The sequence below is a fragment of the Canis lupus genome, chromosome 30, assembly GCF_011100685.1.
Source record: "Canis lupus familiaris isolate Mischka breed German Shepherd chromosome 30, alternate assembly UU_Cfam_GSD_1.0, whole genome shotgun sequence".
NCBI classification, from domain to species: Eukaryota; Metazoa; Chordata; class Mammalia; order Carnivora; family Canidae; genus Canis; species Canis lupus.
Genome location: NC_049251.1, coordinates 32,564,382 through 32,579,273, shown reverse-complemented (window position 1 = coordinate 32,579,273; position 14,892 = coordinate 32,564,382). Strand labels below are relative to the sequence as shown.

Below are 14,892 nucleotides of genomic sequence, written 5' to 3'. Positions count from 1 at the left end.
ACCGGGTAGAACCACATCTCACCTCATTCCACCACTGTTTTGAGACAATTATCAGCTATTAATCAAGCACTTACTGAGTCTCCAGGAGAGTGCTGTGTGCTATGTGGATGGCAAAATAGAATGATGAGCCCTCAAGAATATTTGTTTTCTTGGAGGGAAAGTCTATAACTATATGTTAAACATATAAATAGCCTACCTCAAACACCAGATGCAAGCAGGATATAAATAACATACTATCACAGGGCACCTGGATGACTCGGTTGAGCGTCAATCCTCAGCTCAGGTCATGATCTCGGGGTCCTGGGATCGAACCCCACGTTGGGCTTCCTGCTCAGCCGGTAGACTGCTTCTCCCTTTTTCCCTCTTCCTCTGCACCTCCCGTCCACCACCACTTCCCATGCACACCTGCTCTCTTTCTCAAGTAAATAAAATCTAAAAAAAAATTGGTATTACATTATATGCTGACCCTGAATTTGTACGACTTAAAAACTACATATCCTTTTTGACCCATTATTTACCAGATATACTTGGTATTTTCATATGGGTTGACCCTTAATCTATATTATCTCCACAAGGTGTTATACCCTTCTTTCTTTACACATGAAGAAACTTTACAGTTAAGAAAGGTCAAACAACTTACCTAAGGCCACAGAGCTACTAAGTAGCAATCAGGATTCAAATCCAGATATGTATGATTCTAAAGCCCATGCTCTTTTCACTAAACCTTTAGGAAAGGTTTTAGGAAAAGGACAAAGCTGCAAACAATATTGACTCTCTCCACTGGCAAGGCCACTGCTAAAAAGTCTAGGAATTCAATCCACATGCCATAATGTAGAAGGTCGTAATAATGAAATCTATTTAACTTTGTTTAACTCTTTGTTCCCAAACCTGTTTGGTCACTGTTTCTCCTTTTTCTCCAATTACTAAGAGACTACCAAAAAGAAATGCCCATGTATACAAATCCTCTCATTTTAAAGTGGAAGAAAATGGAATCCAGAGAGAAGAAAGGTTCTTACCCAAGATCATATAGTAGTAACAGTACGATCCTCACTTGACCACCACTGACAGGGAGGTGTTAGAGTAGAAGACACATATAAGTTTACCACGGGCTCTCTATTTCCCCAACTGTTTTATCCCTCACCTCATACCAAATAGCAATACACAAAAGATAAAATGCCTTTCCTAATTCACTGCCACTCCTTGAGAGGCCACCCTACCTCAGCCAATCCTCTGGAAGCTCTTGAGAGAGTGCATAACAAGTAAAAAAATCAAATAGAAAACAGGGTATAAAGAGCTTTATGTACAATATAGCTAGTAATCAAACATATATGAGCCCTTCCCCTACTTCTCTGGCCTGAAAAATACTGTATTTCTTCAAATTCTAGCTTTTGTCAGCCTTAGTCTATTAGGCCTGGCAACATTAATGACTCTTTTCTCACTACTTTTACTAGCCATTTTTCATATCTTTATTTAGCACTTGTCTTGCTTTATTACAATTTTCTATTTGCACAAGCAATTCCATGACCAGTATGAGGTCTTCTAAGTCACAAGCTAATGTCACCCTCAGCATCTAACACTAGGGCCTGACAACAGTACAAACTCATCAAATACCTAGGCAATAAATAAATAAATGAATGAAAAAAACAAAATAAACAAGGCAGTCACACCAGAAGAAAGGGTGGAGTAGAATCTACAATGGTGAAGTCATATATATAACTACAATACAAATGCAAATGAACTCCCAAACTCTTATGTTCTATATAAGGCACGCAAAGAAATACTATAGGCCTTAAAAATAAAGTCTACCCTAAATCCTACAAATGTTTCCCTTTTTTAGATATGATCAGAAATAATTACTAACTATAATGAGAGCAGGATATCAATTTCTCCCTACTCTCCAAAATGTCCTAAGAGTACAAAATAGTTTTAAAGATTTTTATGACTTATTTTAAAAGGAACCAGCACTTCAACTGAAAAGTAATAAGCATTAATAAGTAAGCTTCTGCTTTTGTAGAAATAACAGAATTTTATGCTACTGAGATTATCTGTTAAAAAAATTTTAGGTTGGGGGATCCCTGGGTGGCGCAGCGGTTTGGCGCCTGCCTTTGGCCCAGGGCGCGATCCTGGAGACCCGGGATCGAATCCCACATCAGGCTCCTGGTGCATGGAGCCTGCTTCTCCCTCTGCCTGTGTCTCTGCCTCTCTCTCTCTCTCTCTCTATGTGACTATCATAAATAAATAAAATTAAAAAAAAAAAAAAAAAATTTTAGGTTGGGATTGGTCAAATGTACCTCATTTTTATACAGAAAGTAGTATAAATTTTAGAAAGAGAAGAACGTCTTTCTACTTCAACTGCATTCACCTAGGTCAAACACAAACCTGAAACTCAGGGATCATCACAGTCTTTTCAGTGATGACAGTTTTTGTCCTTACTCTATGGGTGTTAAGGATTTAAATGCAGCATAGATGTATTATCATCTTACTTACATGAAGAACACATTGTCAATTCACCTAAAATCTCTTGCTTGATGGCCAAAAGAAAAAAATTGATGACATAAAGTATAACTTTTTACTTATACTTTACTTTTTACCTTTTTTTACAGGATGTGTAATTAATCATAATTATGAGGCAGATACTGTCCTCATTCTACAGATAGGGAACCTGAGGCCTAGGCAAATTTAAAAATTTGTTGAATATTGTATAAATACTCCAAATGTTGTGCTCTTACACTGATACCATCTTTTAGAGGAAACAAACCACATGCCTTTCAATTAGGAAAGAGAAACACCTTTTAAAAGACTAATTGATTTAACATTCAATCTCCATTTCAAGCTTCAATATTTTGGCTTTACAAAAATTGGTTCAGATAAGAAAAGAATGCATCTGGATTCAAATTAACCACTGCAGCTTAAAATCAGGTTTAGTGAAAGACGGGGTTCTATCCATTACTATTATTGGAGCAGCTGCTGCATACTCTTAAGGACTGTAATAAGCATGCAGTACTTTAAAAAAAATAAAATAAAAGGGGGCGGGTAACACAAACATCTGAAGTATCACTCAACCGAAAGGCTTCAGAGAAGCATGGAGCAATCAATTCACAATGCAAAGTGTTGACAACACAGAGGAAAACTAAACACTCACATCTAAGATGTTAAAACGCGATATATTTTAATCTGTCATGTGTTTAAAAATCTCCATTTGTTAGCACTACAACAAAATGAATATTTATAACTAAGGATAACATCAACCACTGCTACTGCTAGAAATCATTACCTCCTCAAATAGCATTCTGCTGACTCTACATCCCCAAATGATAGTTGTCACAACCCTAGGAAATTCAGAATGTCTGAGAAATGTACATACTCTGTACAGAAAGCATTCTGTGAGGGGCATCTTTTTAAAATTATTTTTTTTAATCAAGCAGACATGCACACAGTTTAAAAACTCAAATAGTAAAAAAAAAAAAAAAAAAAAAAAGACTCAAATAGTGTGAGGAGAAAACAGATGTCCCTTGCCCTATTCCCACTTTTCACATCCCTGAGGCAATCTCTTTCAAGTTTTTTTGGCAATTTCTTCTGGCATTTTTCACTATATTCTATACAGCAGGTCTATGTTCTTAAAATTTTTCCTTCTAGGAAAAAATTAACTTATTATAAACAATAACTTAGGTTTAGCTCTGTGATACCTCTACCCCTATGTTCCCATTATAAGTTTTGGTTGAACTAATTGTTTACATTATTACTATGGCTGTAAATAATATTCACAGTTGAGCCAAAGTACATCATGATTACTCTTCCTTTTCGGTGGGAACTTGGCTTTCCTTAGTTAAAAACTGCACCATTTGTGCATTTGCTTTGTTTTCTAGGTTAACCAATTCATCTGCAAACTGATAATAAGTTTCCTTTCAACATACTCAAATACATCAGGTAAATATGTTTTCATTTCTTTCTTAAAAACATGCCTTCTGTATCCCTCTATCAAGTTCCAATTTAGACTGCTTACTCTAAACCTGGTACACAACTATAGTCATATAATTTCTCTTCAACTTATCTTGGTAATTTCCCTTTGTCTCTTCCATATTGGATCCATTTCATTGATCTCACCTTTTCCTTTTAGTTTTCTCTTTTTAGTAAAGTATTTCTTCCACTAGCTTCCTAAGAAGGAACTGAAAGCTATGGTTTATTCTTTGCATTGGCCAAAAACATATTCATTTACTCACACTTAATAATTGAGTTTGGCTCAGTATATGAATTCTAGACAGGAAAGCAGGTTCCGTCAGAATTTTAACAACCTTTCCTCATTGTCTTCTGGCTTCTGGTGTTGCTGTTAAGAAGCTTGGAATCATCCTGATTCCCAATCCTTCACAGTTGCCTATATATCCCCCTAAGGAAGCTTATAGAAGCTTCTTGGGACACCTGGATGGCTCAGTGAAGCGAATGACTTTGGCTCAGGTCATGATCTCAGGGTCCTGGAATCCAGCCCTGTGTCATGCTCTGTGCTCTGCAGGGAGTCTGCTTCTCCTTCTCCCTCTGCTCATGCACACGCGCTCTCGCTCTCTCTCTCATATAAATAAATGAAATACTTTTAAAAAGGAAAAAAAGCTTCCTTCTACATGCTCTGCAATTTTGCAATGTTGCATCTTGGGGCTGGGTTTTTCCATGGGGTTTGTTTTTGCTTTCATTGTATGGATTGGAAATTACCGAGTCTTAAATTTAGAGATGCATGTCCTTCCATCCTGGGAGGTTTTCTTACTTCATCTTTTTTCTAGTCTCTTTCTTGTGTGCCTATTATTTAGGTACTAGCCTTCCTGGAGCAATTCTCCAATTTTACTTTACTCTGTTTTTGTTTTTGTTTTTCCTTGCATTTTACATCTCTTGCATTTAGTGCTATTTTCTGAGAGATTTCCTCAACTTGATCTTCTAACGCTTCTATTAAAAATTTCATTCCCGGGGCGGCCTGGATGGCTCAGTGGTTTAGCACTGCCTTCGGCCTAGGGCCTGATCCTGGAGACCCAGGATCGAGTCCCACCTCAGGCTCCCTGCATGGAGCCTGCTTCTCCCTCTGCCTGTGTCTTTGCCCCTCTCTCTCTCTCTCTCTCTCTCATTAATAATAAAAATCTTTTAAAAAAATTTTTTTTCATTCCTATGAGCTCTGTTCTGTTTGTTCCATGCCTTTTTTCTTTGCTTTTCCCACTATATTTTGCTCTTATTTTTCATGAATGGAGCATCTTATTTTCTCTCTGGTGATATAAATAAATAGAGTGTTTGACATTGTTATTTTCTTCTGCTGCCCACATGGTCTCTGGAACCTCTAGGTTCTTTTTCATTATCAGCTTTGGTCTATCTTTCATGCCTGATGTTTTCCTCAAATGACAGTGGATTGCTAGCTGTACATTTTTATTTTAAGAGTATAATACTAAAAACATGATCAAATGATCTGTGTGAGTGAGTAGACTCAGGTACTCCATTCTAGGAAGAGCAGGCAGGAATTTGGCTGTTTTGAGGATTCTTTTTTTCCTTTTATCTCATCACTCTTGATAGAGGAATCCTCCAATGTTCTGCTTTGGCAGTATAGGACTGGCTTCCAATGTTCTCAGGATAATGAGGAGGAAGGAAGGGGAAGTTCTCAGGATTCAAAAAATAAGACATTTCAACTTAATCCCCTTTTAAGATATGTAAAATTTTACACACACGAGCCTATGAGAACACCTATGCCAACTACAGAAGCAGGGACCACATTCTGATAAAGATAAATACCAACAATATTTAGTACTACAGACAGACTTTTTTTATAATTAAAAAAATTTCCAGTATTATTGTTTTTTAGTTATGACCCCACATTATTAAAGGTCATACATAAATTGTGAATAAGAATTAAGTACTTCCTGTTGAGCAACATAATTACTTTCATTCACACATCCCAATGCAACAGTTTAGAAGATTAGTTACAATAAAGCAGACTCTATATTATGAATCTTTATCTGGTATCAATTCATAACCAATAGTAAACCAAAATGAATTCTGAACACAGGCAAATTAGGCATTTAACGACATTATATTTCATGTATACTTTTGCTTTCTATCTATAACAGCAATCATCAAAAATTCTATAATTGCATAAATTAAAGCCTGTATAGTACAACAAAAATATATTATTATTTTTAAAGTCAGATGCTTCATCTAATGAAAATGACTTCTGCATCATTTCTAATTCTCTCCATTCAAAATAGTTAATAAGCAGCTATATTAGTAATCGGTCAACAATGCCCAGTTCAACCAGAAAACCTAGTTAGACAGTTTCTACTAAAGCAGCAAATCAGGATGGTTATCTCTATAATCTTGTTCAACCCAATTTCTCATTTTGTATTTATTTCTCAATATAAGATAACTGAAAAGTGACCTCGAGGGCCTATTCCTCTAGTTGATCTTCTCCATTTTCTCCTGGTCTCTATTCCATCATACCAGCTGCATTTAGTCCCACCTAATGACAAAATATGGAGATCATGCTCTCCTTTAAGCAAAGTACAAGCTTAGTACTGTTAGATTGGTGTAACATGGCTTTAATTTCTGACAGATAATTTAAACATCATTCCCAGTTAGGCACTACCACATTTCATGAAACATATGGATGTGTCCTTCAAAAGGCTCCTTCCAGATGACAACCTGGATATTAAAAATAATAAACCTAACTCAGAACATTTTAAAATTTGAATATTTTTTCTAATAAAAAAAAACAAAGTTTAGAGTGTAAAATTCTAACACATTGCCAAACTTCTTGGGCAGAGGTAGGAAAAGTATGACTCTTATTTAAGTATAAGGCTGTTCTGGGGATCCCTGGGTGGCACAGCGGTTTGGCGCCTGCCTTTGGCCCAGGGCGCGATCCTGGAGACCCAGGATCGAATCCCATGTCGGGCTCCCGGTGCATGGAGCCTGCTTCTCCCTCTGCCTGTGTCTCTGCCTCTCTCTCTCTCTCTCTCTGTGTGTGACTATCATAAAAAAAAAAAAAAAAAAAGGCTGTTCTGCACACAGATGTTCAATAAATGCTTTCTGGATCAATGCACAGCTCCTAAATGAGTATGAAGAAAAAGGGAATACAGGAACAATGAACACATATAGAGAAGTTAGTCTTCAGAGACAGACATGCATAATTATCATATTAATTCGATTCTCAAAACTTACTGAACACCTACAATGTGCTATGTATAATATCAGTATATATAGAATTTGGATTCCAGTACCAACTTGATCACTAATTTACTGAATCGCAATCTTTCACAAGGTACGTTTTCTCACTTCAAAAAATGAGAGATTAACTAGAGGTTTTCCAAGGCTCCTTTAAAATTCCAAAATTCTGTAATGTTATAACTCTATTAAATGAAATCTTTATTCTCATCCTTCTACTCTCCCATAGTTAAGGAAACAGAAACAATCTGTATAGTCAGTGAATCTAGGTTAGTAAGATTTTCAATCAAAATTCTGAGTGTCATTTACATGAACTGACAGAATTAAAATAATGATAAATCTAATATATGTTTAATGCTTACAATATGCCAATCACATACTAATTATAGTAAACATAATTAACTTATTTAACTCTCACATGAACCCAAGAAGACAGACCATTATTATTCTCATTGCATGAACAAGAAAACTGATACTAAACCTGAAGTCAAACATTTAAATAAGTGATGGAGACAGGGCTCAAACCTGACCTGACTCCAGAGCCTAAGCTCATGAACACTAACCAACAGAAGTGTTTTATCACAAATCTCAGCCAGAGCAGAATATGTGTTACACTGGGACATGGGGCATTAAATGACATAAGGAACTTAAACTACACAGAGTAAACAAGCATATTTGGGAGCAGTAAAAATGTCAAAAAAAAAAAAAATAGTGTTTAAAGCTATCCCAGTAGCTGCCTTTGGAACAGATGAAACAAAAAAGACTAAGAAATAAGATCTCTAGCTAAAATACAGAGCAACAAGAATTATTTACGTACATATAAGGCAAGAAGGAAATGTGACAGTCAACACAGAAGAGACAGGACTAAGAAATATTGCAAAGAAAAACTGCAGGTCACATGCAATATTCCAGCTACAGGTGCCTCTTTTCACAATTAATACCAGACGTGATCATGAAAACAATCACTATTCACTTTTCAAATAAAATCTAGCACTTGAAAATAATAAGCAGGGCTTGAAGAAATTTTAATTTTGTCAAATTATAAAAGATTGAGGATTCTTTTCCAAACTCCCCCAACAAAAGCAAGCAAAACACTTCAAGTGCAATTGGTAAATACCATCTCATCTAATTTAAGTTTCAAACAAAATGAGAAACTATGAAAGAAACTGTGTATTTTATTTGAGAGAAAGGTAAGAAGACTAAAAGGAGGAAAAGACAAGTATGAACAAAACAAAAACTGAGGGGGGAAATGCATTCTATATTAAAAAGTCTTTAAATCATAGCCTTCTAAGTCCCAGAAAAGAGATTAAGGTAAAGCCCTTGAGGGAAACTATCAAGGAAACTATTTCAGAGTAACAGGTGTAACCTACTCAAAGTTACAGAGCTAGCAAGTAATGGAGCCCAACTCAAAAGTCAGATGCCAAAGTCCACACAATGCTGCAGAGTACTGACAATGACAGACAGACACTATCAGATAACTGGAAAATGATAGTTTTTGGAAATAGGAGAATCAGAACATCAAATAAAACTTTAGAAATCTTCTAATCCAACTCTTCATCTAATAATACAGTTTTACTATAACCTCCTTAACTGATGGTCTCCCAGCCTCTGCTGAAACTCTTCTGAGACTTCAAAACCTATTAATCTTAAAGCAACCTACCTTACTGAAAAGCTCTATGAATCAAAATTTTCCTTTGACTCCAACCAATGGTTCTATAAGTTTGTCCTATTGGTGTTCTACAGAGTCTATTTTTTAAAGGTGCTAAGAGGATTATTTTCCTTCAGCAGGCTTGGTTTCTAGACCTCTTCCCACCCTGATCATTGTTCTCTGGAGCATTTAGCAGTCCGCTGTACTCAGAGCGATTGAAATAATCCAAGTAACAGCCTAATCTTGAATATAGCAATATTACCTCTCTTACTATGAGCACGGCATTTCTACCAATGTAACCTAATAAGGCATTTGCAGTTTAGGCTGACTGGTTTATTTTACCTGCACAAGGGGAAGGATGTGGTATGTATTATGTTTTTGTTTCAGCGATGAAGGGGAGTTGCATCCACATCATAGTTACTCATACTAAGCTTAAAGTTCACTAAAACCTTTATTCGATTTTTTTGTTTTACGTGAACTGCTTTTACGTTAAACCTCCTCATGCTTTAATACAAATTTTTTAAATCTAAAAGTAGAACTTCATATTAGGTGCTGTTAAACCTCACTTTTTTCCCAATTCATCATTCCAGCCTTTCAAAACCCCTCTGACAAACCGTCGTCTCCACCCTCTATTGCAGCATATACATGGTGTTATAAATTATTGATTTTCTGGTCTATGTCCTCCCCTATATTTTGAGCTTTTCAAAGACAAGCACTTATCTCTGTACCACCTATGTTAAATATTGTACATGACACTTTTAAGTGCCCAGGAGATGATGAACTAACTCCCTTTGATTCTGTCGTCTAACATACTCTTCCCAGGGCCATCTACAAAACCAGAAATAATCATTCAGGCCATTCTTTAAACCTGGGATATAACAGGGTCAAGACTACAGAGCCCTGTGGTACATCATGAGATTCCCCTTCAGATAACAATAAAGTTTAAGGTTACAAATAACATTACTAAACTACTTAGGATGCAGATGACTATTTTTCTCCAATATTCCCCAATCTTAAGGTTATTATTCAATACACTCTGTCCAGGGTGTCCAAGAAAAATAATTAAAGTTATCATATTTCAATCCTGATTTATAGACTTGCTTTTCAGAGAAAAATAAGCTTAGAAAACATGTCCACAAATGTTCTAAAAGCCTTGGGTGGGGAGGGAAAGGGAGGAGATCGGGGTGAAAATTAAGACTCTGCCTTCTGCTTAGGTCATGATCCCAGAGGCCTGGGATCAAACCTGTGTAGGGCTTCCTGCTCAGCGAGGAGTCAGCTTCTCCCTCTCCCTCTGCCCCTGCCCCCATCCCCTGTTCCTGCACTCGCTCTCTCTTCTCTCAAATAAATAAAATCTTAAAAAAAAAAAAAAAGCCTTGGGAATGAGATGCCTGGCTGGCTCAGTGAGAAGAGCATGTGGCTCTTGATCTTGGAGTCGAGTTCTGAGCACTATGGTGGGTGCAGAGATTACTTAAATAAACTTAAAAATTTTTTTTAAATCAAAGCCCTGGTAATGAGTCCTCAAAAACTACAGGGAAATATTAAAAAGAAAAAAATAGGCTGGAGGAAAATGCTGTTCAAGTCTTACAGTGACAGCCTGCCTAAGGTTTGGGGGGTAAGGGGCAGAGAGAGAGATCTTACACAGGTCCCAAATCCAGTGCAGAGACTGACAAGAGGCTCAATCTCATAACCCTGAGATCATGACCTGAGGTGAAATCAAGGGTCGGACACTTAACCAACTGAGATATTCCAAAATTTATTTTTTTTTAAGATTTTATTTATTCATGAGAGACACAGAAAGAGAGAGAGAGAGGCAGAGACACAGGCAGAGAAAGAAGCAGGCTCCATGCAGGGAGCCTGATGTAGAACTCGATCCCCGGTCTCCAGGATTAGGCCCTGGGCTGAAGGTGGCACTAAACCTCTGAGCCACCCAGGCTGCCCAAGACAAATTATTAAAAACATTAAAGCAGTCCATAAAAGATGTTTAAATTTTTAAAAGGGACTTAAAAAAATTATTCCAGGTCTTAACTATGAGAATTTCTCTCTATTCCTGACTCTATCTTCACTCAGACCAGTCTTTCTGGAACACCTCATCCATCTTATAATTTCAAAATGCCATCACTAGCTTGGGTGGCTCAGTCAGTTAAGCATCTGCCTTCTGCTCAGGTCATGATCCCAGTGTCCTGGAATAGAGATCCACATCCACATCAGGCTCCCTGCTCAGTGGGGAGTCGGCTTCTCCCTCTCCCTCTATCTGCCACACCCCCTGCTTGTACTCTCTGCCTTTGTCTCTACCTCTCTGTCATGAATAAATAAATAAAATCTCTAAAAAAAAACAAAAAAAGAAAGAAAAGAAAATCCTCTCCATCTCTCAAAGGATTCTTAAACTGGGTTCTACAGAGACCCCTACAGATGTCTTCCCTTCTAATCCTCGTACTACTTACTGGTGATATTATTTCTATAAAACCAATGCCCAAAAGAAAGATAATATAAGCTCCAAATTCAAGCTACATATGTAATTTAAAATTTTCTACTAACTATACTTTTTAAAAGTATAAAGAAACACGTAAAATAATATATTTTACTTAGCCCCATATATCCAAAATATTATCATTCCAATATGTAAGCAATATAAAAATTGAGATGTTTTCCATCCCCCTTTTCACACAATGTCTTCAAAATTCATTATATATCTGCACTTCCAGTACACCTCAATTCAGACGACACATTTCAAATGCTCAAGAGCCACATTCTGACTAGTGGCTGTAGTACTGGACAGTGCCGATCTAGAACAATATCCCTGTCATTCACTGAAGGTTTTAGCACCTACTTCAACTATCCAAACTCCAACCCAATACCTTCAACTATATTTAACTTTTTATCATTACTCTCCACCCTCAGCCACTCATTCCTGTGGCCACACCTTGGATCTCTCTACAAAACCTGCACCACCTCCAAAATCACTAATTCAAACACTAAACACAGAGCACCTGGGTGGCTCAGTCGTTTAAGTGTCTGCCTTCAGCTCAGGTCATGATGCTGGGGTCCTGGGATCAAGTCCCGTATCTGGCTCTATGCTCTGCGGAGGGCTTGCTGCTGCTGGTTTTTTTTTTTTTTTTTTTTTTTTTTTTTTTTAAGATCTTATTTATTTATTCATGGGAGACACACAGAGAGAGAGGCAGAGACATAGGTGGAGGAAGAAGCCTGCTTCTCCCTCTCTCTGCCCTACTGTTGCCCATGCTCTCTTGCTCTCTCTCAAATAAATAAAATCTTAAAAAAAAAAAACACTAAATCCTCCAACTATCACCTCCTATTCTTGCTTAAGTACCTCCACTGCAACAATTCAAGATCATAAATATCTCCAATTCATTGATGTTATCACTCTCTATTCATCTGCCCCCTTACATCCAGCTTAGAGAGTCCACAGCCCATCATTAAACTTTCTTTGCAAAATTCCCTTTCCCCTCTATACCTGGCACATTCAACTGGTTCCAACTTTACAACACAGGCAGACAGGCAGATACACAGGTAAACAGATGTTACTATACATCCATAATCATCAATTTCAATGGACACAGGCATCTCACTAAATTTTCCAGTAAGCCAGCAATCAAACTTCCCATGATAATTACTTCAATCTTTTCCTTGCTATTCCCACATCTCTTTCCTCCAAAACTACCTTTAATAAGCATAAAGCAAATAACTACTCAACTTTCTACAACAAAGTATTCAACACATTATTATTTGTTATTTAAAAAAAAATTCCAGGGCAGCCCCAGTGGCGCAGCAGTTTGGCGCTGACTGCAGCCTGGGGTGTGATCCTGGAGACCCGGGATCGAGTCCCACATCGGGCTCCCTGCATGGAGCCTGCTTCTCCCTCTGTCTGTGTCTCTGCCTCTCTCTCTCTCTGTGTCTATGAATAAATAAATAAAATCTTTAAAAAAAAAATTCCAAAGGTGCCTGGGTGGCTCGTTTGGTTAAGCCTCAGACTCTTGGGATTCTCAGTTTCACCCCAGGTCATGATCTCAGGGTGATGAGATGAGGCCCATATTGGATCCCACAGAGTTTGCTTCTCTCCTCTTCTGCTGCCCCGCCCCCTGCTGGAGCTTACTCTCTCAATAATAAATTTAAAAAAAAAAAAAATCTTCCAAAATTTAAAAACAGCATTTTTTGCTAATTATAAAAATGTGTTCTTTATAAAAATTAAGATATAGAAAGGTGCAAGAGAAACCAACCTACATTTCATGTATTTAACTGGAATACTAGAATGTAAGACTCAACCTACTTCACTCCCAAATAATGACTGAGCATCTAACACAGTATCTGGCATACAAACCAGCCCTCATTTTTATTAATGGAATGAGATCCTTGCCTTAAGCAATTGGGGTATGGAAGGCCAAACTCGAAACAGGGAGAAGGACAAGAAAGACGACAGTGCTTATTTGTTTTCAAGATTTGGCACAAGATATATATATAGCACAGAAAAAGGAATATTTATTTTAAATAAAACTTTTTTAAATGTATCAAACAAAATAATGGGGAAAATGTATTAAGTGTAACACAGACTTCAATGGTTCATGCTTCCACAAAAAGCTAGACTTTTCTCACCACTTCAACTTCCTCATGGATTACAGCATGAACAGATATAAAGCTAAGCACTTTTCAAGATTTAACCAAGTGTCAATCACTGTGGCATTAACTTAAGTCCCTTTATCTTCCCCAAACAACATTAGGCATAATTGCTAGATTCTAATGGCATATATATTTACCACAGTTATGCATGTTTTCAAAATGAGGTCTCCAAAACTTTCCTCTCCACCTCCACCTATGGAATTCTCCTCTTCAAAGAATGCTATATCAAATTTGGAAAACTTGTAAGACTACCACATAACTAGATGGTTTAATTAAAGCAACAGCTTAAAAACAACCTTACAAGGTAAATAATATACATAACTAATATTTCATCACCAGTTTTTATTTTAAAAGCAACCTATTAATACAAATTACTTAAAAGGAACTACAAAGGAAAACAGGATGAGTGTGCACAAATAAAGGCCTCCAACTTTTGTAATATTCTATTTAGTTCGATGTTTTATTAGTTCTGTAAGTTATACATTCCTCAAAGTTATACATATTATTTTGGTATATACATTCTCTTTAAAGCAACCTAGCTTTCTCTCATAAAAGAACACAATTTCTACTATCATTTGATATACATCTTCATTCAACACTGGCAACTATTTAAGAATTAACTATATTAATATAGTTCATATTATAAGCTTCACAGAGTTTACAATGTCCACCAGTTAAATACAAACTGACCATACAAACATCTACCATATTCCTTCCCTAACAGGAAACAAAATGACAGTAAAAGAAGAAAAAAAGAAAAGTCACAAGCACAAAGCACAAAAGACAATAATCAACTGGTTTAAAAAAAAAAGTAGGGGCGCCTCGGTGACTCAGTCAGTTAAGCATCTGACTCTTGATCTCAGCTCAGGTCTTGATCTCAGGGTCATGAGTCCAAGCCCCATGCTGGGCTCCACGGTGGGCATGGAGCCTACTTAAAAAAGTACATTAATTTAAAAAAAAATGTAAAGGCACAGGTCCAGTCCTCTGACAAGAGAAAACAGAAAATAGGGATCCCTGGGTGGCGCAGCGGTTTGGCGCCTGCCTTTGACCCAGGGCGCGATCCTGGGGACCCGGGATCGAATCCCACGTCAGGCTCCCGGTGCATGGAGCCTGCTTCTCCCCCTCTGCCTGTCTCTGCTTCTCTCTCTCTCTCTCTCTCTGTGTGACTATCATAAATAAATAAAAATTAAAAAAAAAAGAAACCTTAAAAAAAAAAAAGAGAGAAAACAGAAAATAAAAGGGAGAATATTACTAAAGGATTAGTTACAAAACAATTTCCTAGAAGAACAGGTGTCTCCAGATTGTGCCATCAAGTACCTTAGCACAATGACTAAAATATACCCATATGAAGGCATTTCATCATGAAGTTTGAGCACACCAGGAATAAAGATCCTAAAACCTCCAGACAGGTCGCATGTAAAGGTTCAAGAATG

General features: G+C 37.1%; 1 protein-coding gene across 6 annotated transcripts in view; it reads right to left on the bottom strand.

The window, feature by feature from the left end:
* PIAS1 (protein inhibitor of activated STAT 1) overlaps nucleotides 1-14,892 on the bottom strand; it is a 116,141-nt gene that overhangs the window by 85,012 nt on the left and 16,237 nt on the right. The window contains exon 1 of one of the 6 annotated variants that reach the window (XM_038580806.1): nucleotides 4,105-4,232. The exons of 4 other annotated variants lie outside the window; for them this stretch is intronic. Coding sequence is in view for 1 of the 2 variants with exons in the window: in XM_038580803.1 (XP_038436731.1) it covers nucleotides 197-232 (36 nt within the window). In the remaining variant the exon portion in view is untranslated. Of the gene's footprint in view, nucleotides 1-196; nucleotides 341-4,104; nucleotides 4,233-14,892 lie in introns of those variants that run through there. One more of the 6 variants, XM_038580803.1, reaches the window with a different exon arrangement.